This window comes from Sinocyclocheilus rhinocerous, unplaced genomic scaffold, assembly GCF_001515625.1.
Source record: "Sinocyclocheilus rhinocerous isolate Xijiao unplaced genomic scaffold, SAMN03320098_v1.1 scaffold491, whole genome shotgun sequence".
NCBI lineage: Eukaryota > Metazoa > Chordata > Actinopteri > Cypriniformes > Cyprinidae > Sinocyclocheilus > Sinocyclocheilus rhinocerous.
The window spans coordinates 1,096,811-1,110,413 of NW_015625034.1; the positions used below are offsets into that span (position 1 = coordinate 1,096,811).

At 34.9% G+C, this 13,603-nt stretch overlaps 2 protein-coding genes across 2 annotated transcripts in view; both read left to right on the plus strand.

The window, feature by feature from the left end:
* Positions 1 to 264: 264 nt before the first annotated feature.
* On the plus strand, positions 265 to 11,561 carry LOC107748751 (prostate-associated microseminoprotein-like). Its single transcript, XM_016563692.1, has 5 exons — positions 265 to 329; positions 977 to 1,091; positions 1,185 to 1,293; positions 1,434 to 1,700; positions 11,528 to 11,561. The coding sequence occupies exons 2-4, from the start codon at positions 977 to 979 to the stop codon at positions 1,600 to 1,602; spliced, it is 393 nt and encodes a 130-aa protein (XP_016419178.1). The 5' UTR covers positions 265 to 329; the 3' UTR covers positions 1,603 to 1,700; positions 11,528 to 11,561.
* The window catches only part of LOC107748717 (C-Jun-amino-terminal kinase-interacting protein 4), a 16,370-nt gene continuing 5,495 nt past the window's right edge, over positions 2,729 to 13,603 (plus strand). The window contains exons 1-18 of the mRNA XM_016563669.1: positions 2,729 to 3,144; positions 3,873 to 4,037; positions 4,117 to 4,344; positions 4,897 to 5,091; positions 6,013 to 6,133; positions 6,263 to 6,333; positions 6,435 to 6,502; positions 6,677 to 6,731; positions 6,874 to 7,046; positions 7,551 to 7,813; positions 8,403 to 8,460; positions 8,577 to 8,729; positions 9,407 to 9,449; positions 9,578 to 9,705; positions 10,044 to 10,097; positions 10,191 to 10,331; positions 12,599 to 12,725; positions 12,906 to 12,989. Coding sequence (XP_016419155.1) covers positions 4,246 to 4,344; positions 4,897 to 5,091; positions 6,013 to 6,133; positions 6,263 to 6,333; positions 6,435 to 6,502; positions 6,677 to 6,731; positions 6,874 to 7,046; positions 7,551 to 7,813; positions 8,403 to 8,460; positions 8,577 to 8,729; positions 9,407 to 9,449; positions 9,578 to 9,705; positions 10,044 to 10,097; positions 10,191 to 10,331; positions 12,599 to 12,725; positions 12,906 to 12,989 — 1,833 coding nt within the window. The 5' untranslated portion in view covers positions 2,729 to 3,144; positions 3,873 to 4,037; positions 4,117 to 4,245. The remainder of the gene's footprint in view (positions 3,145 to 3,872; positions 4,038 to 4,116; positions 4,345 to 4,896; positions 5,092 to 6,012; positions 6,134 to 6,262; positions 6,334 to 6,434; positions 6,503 to 6,676; positions 6,732 to 6,873; positions 7,047 to 7,550; positions 7,814 to 8,402; positions 8,461 to 8,576; positions 8,730 to 9,406; positions 9,450 to 9,577; positions 9,706 to 10,043; positions 10,098 to 10,190; positions 10,332 to 12,598; positions 12,726 to 12,905; positions 12,990 to 13,603) is intronic.

Consider the following 13,603-nt stretch of genomic DNA (forward strand, 5'->3'; position numbering starts at 1 on the left):
AATGCCTTTACTCTTAAACCTCCATTGCTGCATGCAACGTCTAGTTTATTATTATCTGTGCACGAAAACACAACAATAATATGCATTGTTTCTTGAAGCAACATAAATTAAATTAACTTCAATTAAAAGTAACAGCTTTGTGTAAAAATGCATAACATCATATTTATCTATGTGTGTTATGGTCAAGTAGGAGGGTCAATTGCGCAGAAGTACAGTATAAATATCAGAGATCATGGAGCATCATCACAATAAAACTCAAGAGACTCTTCAGGAAACCACAGGAGAACCAAACCCCAGAAAAGATCGCTATACAAGATTCACGGGGAAAGGTAAAATCTTTATTTCCTTTTATAAAGTCTTACATTTTCTTTTTACATACAGTATCTGAATATGTCTTAATTTAGGGATCGTTCAGTTAGTCTGTCAGGAAAAAAAGATACAAATAAAGATATATAATGAAAAAAATAATTATTTTTTATAAATATATTAATAAGTAATATAAATGATCTAAAGCAATAACTACAGTAATAAATCAAAATAATGTTTTACTACAAGCTATAATAAGTTTTACTGTAAAATAATAAGAACACCGCAATACCAAAAAACAAGATTCAAAGGTAAAAAATATATTGTTTTTGCTGACGGTTTAATAAAACGTTATCAATTCTCGATCAAATTTTAACAAAACATTTAGTTACCAAGTAAAAAATGTACCATTGCTATATTTCGAGAGAGATGAAAGAAACAGCCAGTTATGAATGTATCATATATTCTTTTTGATTAACATCATACATGAATGCTGTGGAAATACTGTGATGCTCAAAACAGTTAGAATTACAGCTCATTGATGATGAAAACTGAAATCCACAAGATTTAAACAAAGCTTTGAAACCAAGTGCTGCATACAAACGTATTGTTCTCTCCAAATGATAAGTAATAAAGGCTAAATAATAATTGAAGAGCTGGATTTTTACAGATGGGTTCAAATGTCCCCACTGGTCATATACTGCTGATCGCAGCCTGTCTGCTAAACGCACTTGCTCCAACTCTATCAGTGAACAGAGCCGGAGAGTGCACATTCAACACCAAAGGTACATCACCGCACTTAAAATAAATGGCCTTACTTTATTTGTGTGGCACTAATGTCTAAATACATAAACTGTATGTCTTTGTGCTATTTTTAGGCACCTGTGAATATCAAGGACAGGTCTTCGGCATTGGCGAGAGTTGGATTACTAAAGACTGCTACCAGTGTGTGTGTATGGAGCCCTTCGGGGTGGGCTGCTGCGATCAGTAAGTCTGCACTTCTGAGCCTACAGGAAGTTATTTTTTAAATCTATACACTGTTGAACTTTCCAAGCTGTTTGCATGTGTTGGGGCAAATCTACCCACTAACCTGCACATATTCAGTGTGTGTTTTCTCACCCTGACAGTTACTCCCTAGCAGTAGATTATCCTGAGTGGTGTGAGCTCATCAGAAAGCCCGACTCCTGCACCAGTGTGGCTGTGATGAGAGCCAATCACAAACTCCCTTGTCTTTATGGGAAGTGGGGCAGGATGCGACCCGAGACATGGAAGTCTGACAATGATTTATTGTTCTAAATGAGATGTTAAATATCACTAATTTAGGTTTGCAATTTTACCTTTTGGGAATTGAAAAGCATCAACCATTTTTACCATTCTGTTTCGGGGAATTAATGGTTCTCTGCATCAACAGATAAGTCTGGTTTAGCGTTCAAATATGTTGACACTGATGTTGAGAACCAATATAATGTCACTATAGCTTTATCTGTTTAAATAAGACTGCTATACACAGAATTTATTTTGTGATATAATTCTCAGCCATTTAATTTCACTTCACTGAGAAGGTTTTCTTATTAATGGAACATGCCACTTTATAAAACTGCATATAATAACAATATCATTACCATCATCATTTCTTTATGTCCTCTAAATATAGATTAAATACAGTTAAAAATGCAGTTGCTCTAAATATACAGTAACTAGGATGGACCTATAATCGCATTTAAGCAATTACAGACAAATTAATGTGTGATTCCATAATTGTTGATGCTCGAATATTTAAATAATTAAACAATTGTCGATTTGACGCTTATATTGTTATTCTTTAGGCTGGTTTATTTTTTTACTTATTTTCCATGGGATTGCCATCTTTGAAAAAATTGTTACCAAATATGAGGAATGTCTAAATACAGTTTTATACCTGTATTGGTTTTGACTTTACAATATTACACACATATACATAAAAAAAAAAAAAAACATTTAAATTAAATATAGACAAAATGCATAACATTTAAAGTTAAAATAAATTAAATCCAATAAATTAAAGATTTATATTTTATTTAAAAAAAAATTTGCAACAAAATAGGTAAAGGTTTTAGCTTGACAAATGCAGTTAGCACAAACAAATATAAAATGAGAAAATTTCATGACAAAATATTGCATTTTTGGCATTAATTATGATAAAACAATGAAACTTTTTACTACAATGAATGTAATATAATTCAAGAGATCATTTTAAAATTATAACGTTGTTGCCAGTGTACCGTATTCGTCCAGTGTGCCCATTATTCTTGAGTTGAGTCGGTGCCCGCAGCAGAAGATCTCTTTCGGTTTCCTCTCCTCTGTCAAACAGCAGCGGGGGAAATCTGACAGTGTGTCGGTGAGTCGCTGCCTGTGGAGCGTCGCAGGTCAGAATAAACATGAACGCAAACCTAAAAGCTAACGGTGGTAAACTCGGTCAAGATAAAACCGTTCAACCTTTGATTTTCTAAAACCTCTCAAACACACACTGGAATGTGAAGTATTTAGCCAGGTGTGTTTTTCTACCCAGAAGTCACATGATAAGCCATCACGTGTCAACGTTCAAGTTTCAGGAAAGTTTTCATTTCTCGTCGGAGAAACCCCGCCCATCTCCCGTCCCTTCTGCATAATAATTGGTTCTTATTCAGCGATCTTCTTTTTGATAGGTCCAGACTAACGTCACTCAAACTGCTGACGCTCTAACCGCGCCTCCTTCTTTAACCTGTTTAGAGTAATTGATATCGCTTCTAAAGCGAAGGACTTGAATTTCATCCGCATGAATTTATAGACATGGTGTCCGAGCCTCACTAATATGTAAAGGTGAGTTGATAAATATGCTATAATCACAATAAATAATCGTTTACTGGTGAAATGTACCGCTAAAAGACCAAGTGTCAATGCAGGAACAGGCAGACTGCGTTCAAGGTGTTTGCCGACGTCACGCAAAGTTTATTTGCCTTTCTGTTGAATATTAAAGTTTATTTTTGTACTTTCTATTCATGCGGTAATGTTTCTTTGAGTCTGAGAGACGTGTGTGCCTTTATGGGGCTATAAATGTGTGTGCGTGCTTATATATGCGTGCATACAGTATGTGCACACATTTGCTTGACGTTGTTTTTATTTTAGTCGTTTAAATAATTTATTCACTAGCTTGTTCACTATTTAGGCTGAACTAGACAAAGAATATAAAAAATGTATTTACATATCTATATAAAAAACAAGCATATTTGGGTGAGCTACAGACAATTTAATAACAAAAGTTAAGTTGTATGATTTTACAACATTAGATCTAAAACTGCAACCAAACAGTTGAGGCTAACACGTTTTGGAGTAGTTGATCATGAAGATGGACGAGATTTCTGTTAACATTTATGTAAATGTATTAGAGAAATATATTTTAGGTTGTGTAACTGGTTGCCCCATTTTATGGTTCACTTGAATAGTCCATGTAGTCTTGCTGTCAATGTGGGGTATTAATAGTGCATAAATGACAAGTTGTTCAAAATGGTTTGTACTAACGCATGTTACTACCCTTTGTATTCCACCAGAATGGACACCAAAACACCTCCAGACATGAGCTGTGCCGACTAACTCCGATGACTTCAGTCAGTTTAGTTTTTGAAAATGAATGTGAAACAGAAAACGAGAAGCATGGAAGAGGAGGAATTAACTGGAAATACCATGTGGCTTAAGAAAATAGTTCTGCTTCTCAGGTAGATATTTATAGGGACAAGAAGAGATATTTCAGTAGATGCACATGCTTGTTTTGGTACACGCTGAAACCATTTTAAGGTAGTGAAAACAGTGTGATAAAAAGGAAGAGGTTTGGGTTGAATAGCAAAGTTCAACAGCAAGACTGGGGGTACATTCAAATTATAGTGACATTAAATAAGCCAGCCAGAGAACAGAGAGCTGTGAAACATGGATTATGGTGAAAGTGCTCTTTGTGGAAGTGGAGAACTGGAGCTGGATCCAGATATTGTGAGCGAGGAGGCGGGGAAACTGTATTCGGAGCTGCAGGTAACCAATTAAGAGTATCCACCTTTATTCACCCACCAATTAAAATAACTTTTAAGGCCTGTTCACACCAAGGATGATAAATATCATGAGAACGATAGGTTTAAAAATCGTTCTAATTCTGTGAGAATAGGGAAATTCACACCACAACTATAACGATAATGACCGATTGTTGGAATCACTTTCAGAACTCTTTTTCCAGCTGATGAATGATAAAAACATTGACAGTCAGAATCCGCTCGACTTCAAGGAGCTCGAGCATTTAAAGTTTGCAGATACAGATACATAATAAACAGAACATTGTTGTTCTCGGTGTAAACAGGACCTTTAGAGGCATTTTTATCATTTGCCACTTTTCACAAGTGTTAAGTTCAGAGAGCAGATGTTTTGCTGACTTTTCGTAAGGGAAGTGAACCGTAGTATTTTTCCCCTTTATAAGCACAAGTCATAAGTATCGCTCTTCCTGTGAGTGCAGCTGCCCACTAAGATAAGAGCATTAAATGTGTTGGGGGAACACCGCTGCAAACAAATACGATTCCGACTGTTTCTTTGTAGTCGGTGGTGGAGACTCATGGAGCTGGTGTGGTGGAGTCCCTGCTGCCCATCCTCGTCTGGGTTCTGGAAGGACTGGCGAGCTGCAGGGCTCAGCTGAGAGAGAGAGAGGAGGAGGTAGAGAGAGAGAAAGCAGAGAGAGAAGAACTGCTGGAGAGGTATCAGAATGAGAAAATCCTGAGGAGAGAGAGCCAAGAGGTGAGAGACAACTGTGTGAAGGAAGAATTGAAGGTCTTTTGTGACCTTTTAACCTTTTAAATGTAATTATTAAAAAAATTATTTACAGTTTAAGCTTTATTTTTTTTCAACTTTAAACGTGAACTCAGGTGCTCTATATTACAGTACTGTAGTTTTGGATTTTATATTGACACCCTTAGGCAGAGGGTTCATGGCCCTTGGTCCTGAAGAATTATCGGTTTATGCGAAGCTTAATACTCCATAAACATAATAAAGCTATTTGTGACTGGCTGGATAAGTTCTGTTCAAATTGGTCACATTGTTTTTTTTCATATCCATTATAATATTTCATTATTAATTTGTAATTATTAATTAATTCACATCCTATTAATTCAACTACATTGAGTTTAACAATAATAATAATTAAAAAAAATATTATTATTAAATAAATATACATTTTGCACAATTCGCAGTCAACCATGAATAATATACAGTGGTGTCTAAAAGTTTTTGCCCCCTTCCTGTTTTTAATTGTTTGCATATTTGTCACACTTAAAAGATTCAGATCATCAAACAAATTTTAATATTACACAAAGATAACCTGAGTAAATACAAACTGCAGTTTTGAAATTATGATTTCATTTATTAAGGGAAAAAAGCTGTCCAAACCTGCCTGGCACTACGTGAAAAAGTAATTGCCCCCTAAATATAATAACTGGTTGTGCCACCCTTTGAAGCAACAAAAAAAACAGGAAGGGGGCAAAAACCTTTTCACGGCACTGTATCTTAACTGATGTCATCTCATGTGAGTGTGCATGATTTTAAACATATTTATTATGTATTTCATTGTGCAGAACTTTTGTAATTAGAAAGGAAATGACAAAGTTGTACCTTTTAAATGTAAAAACTTTTTAAAAATTAAACTTGTCTACATACCATCAGCGCTATTTGGAGTTGGATGACCAGTTTGAGCAAGAGAGGAGGGCAATGCGTGCAAGAGAAAAGGAGAGAGAAAGGAGAGAAAGAGAGCTGGAGAAGAAAGCCAGGGAACAAGCTGATCAATGTGAGTTTACTCTCCGAATAAAACCTTTCACCCTTCTGCCCTCTGTCCGCCTGTCTAGATTGGTGACACATTGGCATGGTCTATATAAATGTATATTTTAAGTATGTAACCATTGTCTTTTATTTGTAGTGATGGCTTTGGAGGAGCAGAAAGCAAATCTGACACGAGAGCTGAACTCAATCAAACACACACATAACAAGGTCTGTCATCTCTCAAGTCTGTGCATCTGTTTTAGCTTGGTGGTTACTTTAAATTTCTCTTTCTAAAATATATTTTTAAAATCTTCTCTTTTAATATCTAGTTAGTACTGACACACCGAGATCTGCTGGAAAAAAAAAAGGAGTGGGAGAGTGAAGCCTTCACTTTTAGGTAACACACACTTCCCCTTTCTTGAGTTGAGCTGAGGGGTAATGGAATCCCACAATGTGGTACACATTTCTTGCTTAGCATGATTTGCAAAAAAGACTATGATTTCCCGTGCATTTGAGAAGTTAAAAATTACAGTGTTGTTATGTGTCAGCAGGAAATTCTCTTTGTTTGCAGGAATCATGTGCACAGCAAACATTCAGAAGCAGAAACGGACACCTCCACTGAAGAGGTTCATTTATTTGTAATTCAGCGGAGGCAAACTATGTTTTCTCCAAACAGTACTTTGCATATTTTTACATTAATGTCTACTATAAAACAATTAATATCTGTACTTTCACAACATCATCTTTTTTACCCTTTTTATTTCGCAGCATGATCCAAAAGCTGCCAGTGCCCCTGATTCCACTGCGTCAGAAATGATCGATACCAACAACAGCAAAGTGACAGATGCTGAAGTTAACCATAATAATGATCCGTCCTTTATCAGTGGCATCATAAGCTCCACCCCTGAGCTGGCTCATTTGAAGGGCTTTATTGAAACAAGGTACATAAATTAATAAAGAGGGGCCGTAACATCTCATTGTTTTGTCCTAGACTGTTGCAGTTTTGACAATGTTGAATATAATGTATATGAAAATTCAGCTTTGCTATCACAGGAAAAATTACATTTTAAAATATATTATAATAGAAAACAGTTGTTTTTTATACTGTAAAGGTGCTTTCTGACTTTCTTTTCTTTCTTTTTTATCTTGCACTTTTTCTCTTACTGAGTCCAGGAAGTGAGTGCGAGTTTGTATCTCTTAATGCGTGTAACATCCTGTTGATGTTCTTTTATTTGGTTTATTTTTAAGTCATGTTAGATGATTCATTGTCATTTTTTCCTTCATGGAAACACGAGAAGAAACACAATCTGAGTTATTATTTGATGATATTTGATTGTATTTCTCTTATACAAATAATTAATCTATTTCCCATAAACATGTTATCTTTTTTTATCTGTCTTTTCGTTCCTCTCTCTCTCTCTCTCTCTCTCTTTTGCTCTCTCCAGGTCCCCTGTTTGTTCAAAGACAGCAACTTCTGAATTCAACTCTAGTTTGTTTGATGAAATGAAACAAGCACAGGAGGATAAGAGAGAGGTGGATAAAGACCAGAAGGTGATAGATGGAGAAAAAACGAAGGAGGAGGAAGAGACGGATAATGACTCTGATTGCTTGGAGTGGGAGTTGAGAAATACAGACTCTGTGTTTTCAGAGTTATCTGAACTCAGCAGGGAATATGTAGAGAACGTCGACCAGGGGGCCAGTGTCAGAGGTACGATCATGTGTTTAATTTGAATGTATGTGTGTTGTTTAGAAGAAAATTTCAATTGCAGACAGGGAAAACAGCATCAATCCTATTAACCACAAACAAAAATGTTTTCATTTAAATCATGTTACTTCAGGCTGCAACAACAGAAAAACGCTAAATGCGTTTATTATGCAGCTCTCTGGAACACTTGATTCTGATTGGTCAATTGCAGCATTCAAATATTTTTGTATAGTGACCACTAAACTGTAAATTTGACCGTTGCTCTCCTACACTGTGCTAGTTTCACGTATCACTCCGTCGCCCCTTTCTTTTCATATAATAAAATAATTTCACCCCAAGCTAATATTTCATGTCCATTCATTTATTTATTTTTTTGGTATGGCCTTGTAATAAGCATTAAAATGTACAGTCAGCTGGTTATTTTTTGTAAAATAAACCATTTCAGGATAATTTCAAAACCCCTTGTTTATTTTAATGGGTTTATTTAGCACTAATAACCAACTGACTTTACATTATGCTTTACTTTACTATAGATCCATCACTGTCTAAATATGTGTGTGGTTGAATCTCTGTGTTTTGGTTTGGTTTGCAGATAGCACAGACCAGTTCGAGCAGATTCTTTCTCAATATGAGGAACTAAAACACACTCAGTAAGATAGAATACAGCTTTTCTTATCAATCAATGGTTAATGTGTTAACCATTCAGTTTTTTCCTCTATCTGTGTCTCTATTCATGTGTGTATCCCTGTCATTGTCTCTGTCTCAGTGAAATGGTGGATACTGCTCGTAAGGCCCTTATATCCCGTGTTGAGGAGCTGACCAGTGAGAGATCTGGCCTGAATATGGAACTTGATTCTTGCCGTGAAACCATCAGCCGACTGGAAGGAAAAACCAAAGAGATGGAGGATGAAATCAAGCGGTATTTACCTCAACTTATTTCAGTTTCAGCAGTTTAGTAAATACTTACATTAGAAATGACAGTTTAAAGTCAAACTCAAAAATCAATGACACTGCTTAGTATTTTCAGGAACTAAGAATGATGAAAATGTAATAGGATTGAGATTAAGAAAAATATGTACAGTACCATTTAAAATCTGGTATAGGTATATGATCAAAAAACAGAAAAATTATGAAATATTAAAATTTTAAAATAACTGTTTTCTATTTTCATACATTTTAAAATGAATGTATTTCTGTGATGTAATAGCAGAAATCAGAAATCATTCTAATATGCTGATTTGGTGCTCAGGAAACATTTCTTATCATCATGTTGAAAACATTCATGATGATTAATATTTTTGTGGAAACTACACATTTGTTTCATTCTTTGGTGAATAGAAAGTTCAAAAGAAACAGCATTTATTTGAAGTAAAAAAAATTTAAACTGTCTTTACAGTTACATTTGATCACTTTAATGTGTCCCTGCTGAATAAAAGTAATGATTTCTCCAAAAAACTTACTGAACCAAAGCTCTTGAATAGTAATTTTTATCTGTTTTATTACTTTTAATGGTTCAAATGAATAGGGAACAGTTTGTGTTTTGCTTGTTTTGTTATGTATGTTTTTTATGAAATGGCTTTTTATATTTTAAAACAGGTTACGAAAAGAGCTTGAGACAATCCAGTCAGAGGACCCTGATGTAAGTCTGTGATAGATTTCAGAAATGTTTATGGACATCACTATTCTGGAAATTATACTGTCCTCTATTTCTTAGAAACATTGAAATCAGTCACTAGTTGCTGCCTCGTTCTCTCTTGCTCTCTCCAGGCCTCGCTACCTACCTCCCTCCGTCGCTTCTCTCGTTCTGAAATGGCCCGGGTGGTCATGGAGAAGAATCAGTACAAAGAGCGACTGTTCGAACTGCAGGAAGCTGTGCGGCGTGCTCAGCTTCAGAGGTGTGTTAAATTCCCTCTCCCAGGATGCAAATCTTAGTCTTCAATAGAAATGTTCAGAACGGTATGCTGACTGATCTGTTCACCTTCATCGTAAGTGGAGCATTATGGGTATTAATGATGCAACAAATCATGTGGCTTGTCTGTATATTTGCTTCTTTGAATGAAGCCAGTAAATAACTTCCCAGAGAAATCTCTCACACCTGAGCAACCACATTGTGGCAGATACCCACAGCACCCTAGGATTGTGACTTCTGCACAACCAAATACCACTTTTATTAAACACAGAACATGTAAAATTGTAGTATACACACTGATTTATGTATTCTGTCCTCCTCTAGAGTTACAAAAGAAGAGTGCCCCCCTGTGGAAGGGAAGGGTAGTGTCTGGAGCAGGTGAGGTTACTGTATATACTGTACAACTAGTCTCTAACAGTGAGTTGGTGCATGGTATTTCCTGCTGTGAACCTCTTTTTTTTTTTCTTGCAGGTTTAATCGTTTTCTAGGTTTGACAAAGGGTCAGTTAGCACCAGCCACAGCTGTTGCTTTAACCATCTCTCCCACACCAGTTTCTGCACAAACACCAGTGGGGTCTCCACAGCAACTCTCTACAAAATCACCCCAAACAGAGTGAGTCCTCTTGCATTAGTAGTTTTAAATACCTGCTAATTGATAGTCATGATAGTTATTTTCCTTTGTATTATAGTGTTACATGATATGGGGATTTCAGGTCTCTAAGACCTGATTTGTTGATTCATCAATAAATGACTTGTGGGTCATTGACATTTTGCGTTCATGATATGAAAAAGTCTAGTTTGAACATGTGCCAAGTAGGGATGTTCATTTTAACCGGTTAATCGTTAACCGACCGTATAGAATTTTGACCGATTAATACAATCAGTTAAATGGTTTAAAAAGTCATTTATTTATTTATTTTTCCAGTAATTTATCAAAATATTTAAAAAGATTTGCTGCGTGGTTAAAATAGCCTACGCTACGCGTATAAAAAATTGTTTTTTAGAGAAAAAAAAAACAAGTCGCGTATGAGTCGAATTGTATTATTTCATTCAGAAATAGGCCTAATGCCGACGCGAAATGTTTACAAACATTATAATAAACACTGTAAACATAGCTAGGCTATTTTAGTTCCCCTCACTCCACAACAAAGCCTTTCAATTAACAGTATTTAGAAAAGAACAAGAATTAAAAATATAAGAAGCTATAGCTAGGATATAAACGGCAAGCCAAAACGAATTAATTTAGGCTAAAACGAAACTGAAACCAACGTTGGGTCTCTCATTCGACACAAAATCAAATGTTTCCGTATTCGCGATGTATTTGAATGCCAAAATATTATTTATTAGGCCTATGTACTTCACTGGCGTTCCAATATCCACGTAAAACAAAATGTTTTGCATGACATCACGGCGGTACTGTGATAACACTTAACGGCACAGATTCTACTACATATTTAAACTGAGCAGTGTGTTTTTTCCCCCCATATGTTTGACTGACTGTATTTTATTATGATAATGAACAGGCTGCATTGTCAAGGTAGCAAGGTTAGGAAAAATAACCGAAATGAACATCCCTAGTGCCAAGTTCTTATAAATGTACTCTTTGTATTCATGTTAGTTTTATATGGTTCTTAAAAACTTTATTTGATTTAGAAGAAAATTTTAAGTTGCCTTAAAAAAAATCAGATATTTTTGAAACTTGACACACAGTCATGAGGCTGTCTATCATTTCCTGTTTTAAGCTTTTTTCCTGCATGTTGGTTGCACTATTCTGCATAGAGGTCGCTCTATTGACCTCAGATATTAAAGGGGTCATATGATGCTGCTAAAAAGAACATTATTTTGTGTATTTGGTGTAATGGGCGTTATGCAAATTTTCCCAGATCGTGACGTAGGTATGTGGGGGCGTGTTAGAACGAGCCGTTTTAGGGGGGCGTGGCAGAGTCTTAACTTTGATAAAGAATATCCCTTTGGATTTGAGACTTTAGTCTTTGCAACTTTACAGATCTTCTTTATGCACCAAGAGCTTGTAACACTCCAAAGAGAAAGGAAAAATTGAAATCGCATCATATGACCCCTTTAATAATCAGTGAAGGACTTTTGAAATGTTTTTTTACACTGTTACATTTTTGATTTTATGCCCCAGAAAAAAATAACAAAATGAATAATAATTTAGAAATTAAATACATTATAATTACAGAAGAGATGTATTCAATGCATTATATGTGTTATTTGCATTTTTAATGTATTTTAATGTAAATTTATTTAAATATTATACACCAATTAATAGAAATGTCATTCACTCAAATATACACTACGATTCAAAAATGGTAAGATCTGTTATTGTTTTTGAAAGATGTCTTTTGTGCTCACCAAGGATGCATTTATTTGATAAAAATATAGTAAAACAATAATATTATAAAATAATAACTGTTTTATGTTAACATATTTTCAAATGTAATTTATTCCTGTGATGGCAAAGCTGAATTTTCAGCAGCCATTACTTCAGTCTTCAATGTCACAAGATCATTCAGAAATAATTCTAAAATGCTGAAATTATTATAACTGTTAAAAAGTTTTGCTGCCAAATACATTTACGTTTGATACATTTATATTTTGATAGATTTTTTTACAGATTCTTTAAAGAATAGAAAGTTTAAAGGAACAGCATTTCTCTGAATATTCTATTTTTTAACATTATAAAAGTCTTTACTGTCACTTTTAATAATTTTAATTTACTGACCCAAACTTTTGAACAACAGTGCGTGTTAGAGAGACTATATACACACACACACATATCCTCAGTTTCTTGTGCTTTTTGCAGTTTGTTCAAATAATGAACAGTTTGTTCAAATAATGAATTATTATTTTCTTGTGCAGAAGTTCTCCATCTCCCAGGTTAAGGAAAAGAGAGTTGTACAGGGAGATCCGTTCTCACGTGTGGGGTACTCTGGGTAAAAACCAGCTCCATGGCTGGAGCATGCCTCTCGGTGTTACAAACATAAAGGTAATAACACATCTATATCTTGTTACCTATAGCACCAGTTATAGAGCCGTCTACACCCCAAAGTGCATCTGAAACATAGATTTTCCCAGTGTGCTTCTAAACAATATCTACAAATAATGGATGGAATTATTAATCTGTTTGTCAGTTGATTCTGAAAGTGTGTGTGCTTGTGTGGAACAGGACTCTGAACTCCCTCCTGAGCCCAAAGATGTGCCCGTCCTCATCCAGCTGAGACTGCTGGACCAGAGAGATGCTACAGCGAAGGTGAGAGTCCCTGAACAGTCATTCAGTGTTATTATAGTATTATTTATATACTATTTTGAATTAGCCTTTTTTAATTGTTTTGCTTTAGTTGTTTTATGTTTGTCTGTCCGTGTGTTCCATTTTCATTCATTTTTGTTTGTTTTTGTAAATATTTATATTAAGCTATTATTTATTTTAATTTCAGTGTTAGTCTTACTCATTTTAATATTTCAACATTAAAGGGATAGTTCACACAAAAATGAAAATTGCCATTTACACACCCTCCACTTGTTGCAAATCTGTATGAGTTTCTTTATTAAGCTGAACACAAAAGAAGATATTTTTAAGATTGTTGGTAACCAAAAAGGTGACGGTAGCCATTGACTTCCACAGTATTTTTTTTCCATACAATAGAAAGTCAATGGTTACCATCAACTGTTTGCTTACCAACCTTCTTCTTTTATGTTCAGCAGAAGAAAGAAACTCATACAGTTTTGGAAATAAGTGAATGAGGACAGAGTTTTCATTTTTGGGTGAACAATCCCTTACTTCAGTTAATTCAGTAACATTTTCTATTTTAAAGTTTTTTTTATTATTATTTTTAGCATTTCATCTAATATTCATATTTTATTTGA

Bases quoted from the DNA above. Each gene is read 5' to 3' on its own strand.
- LOC107748751 (XM_016563692.1), top strand. From the start codon at position 977: ATGGGTTCAAATGTCCCCACTGGTCATATACTGCTGATCGCAGCCTGT. The intron at 1,092-1,184 runs GTACATCACCGC...TGCTATTTTTAG, and splicing joins GTGCACATTCAACACCAAAG to GCACCTGTGAATATCAAGGA. The intron at 1,294-1,433 runs GTAAGTCTGCAC...TCACCCTGACAG, and splicing joins GGGGTGGGCTGCTGCGATCA to TTACTCCCTAGCAGTAGATT.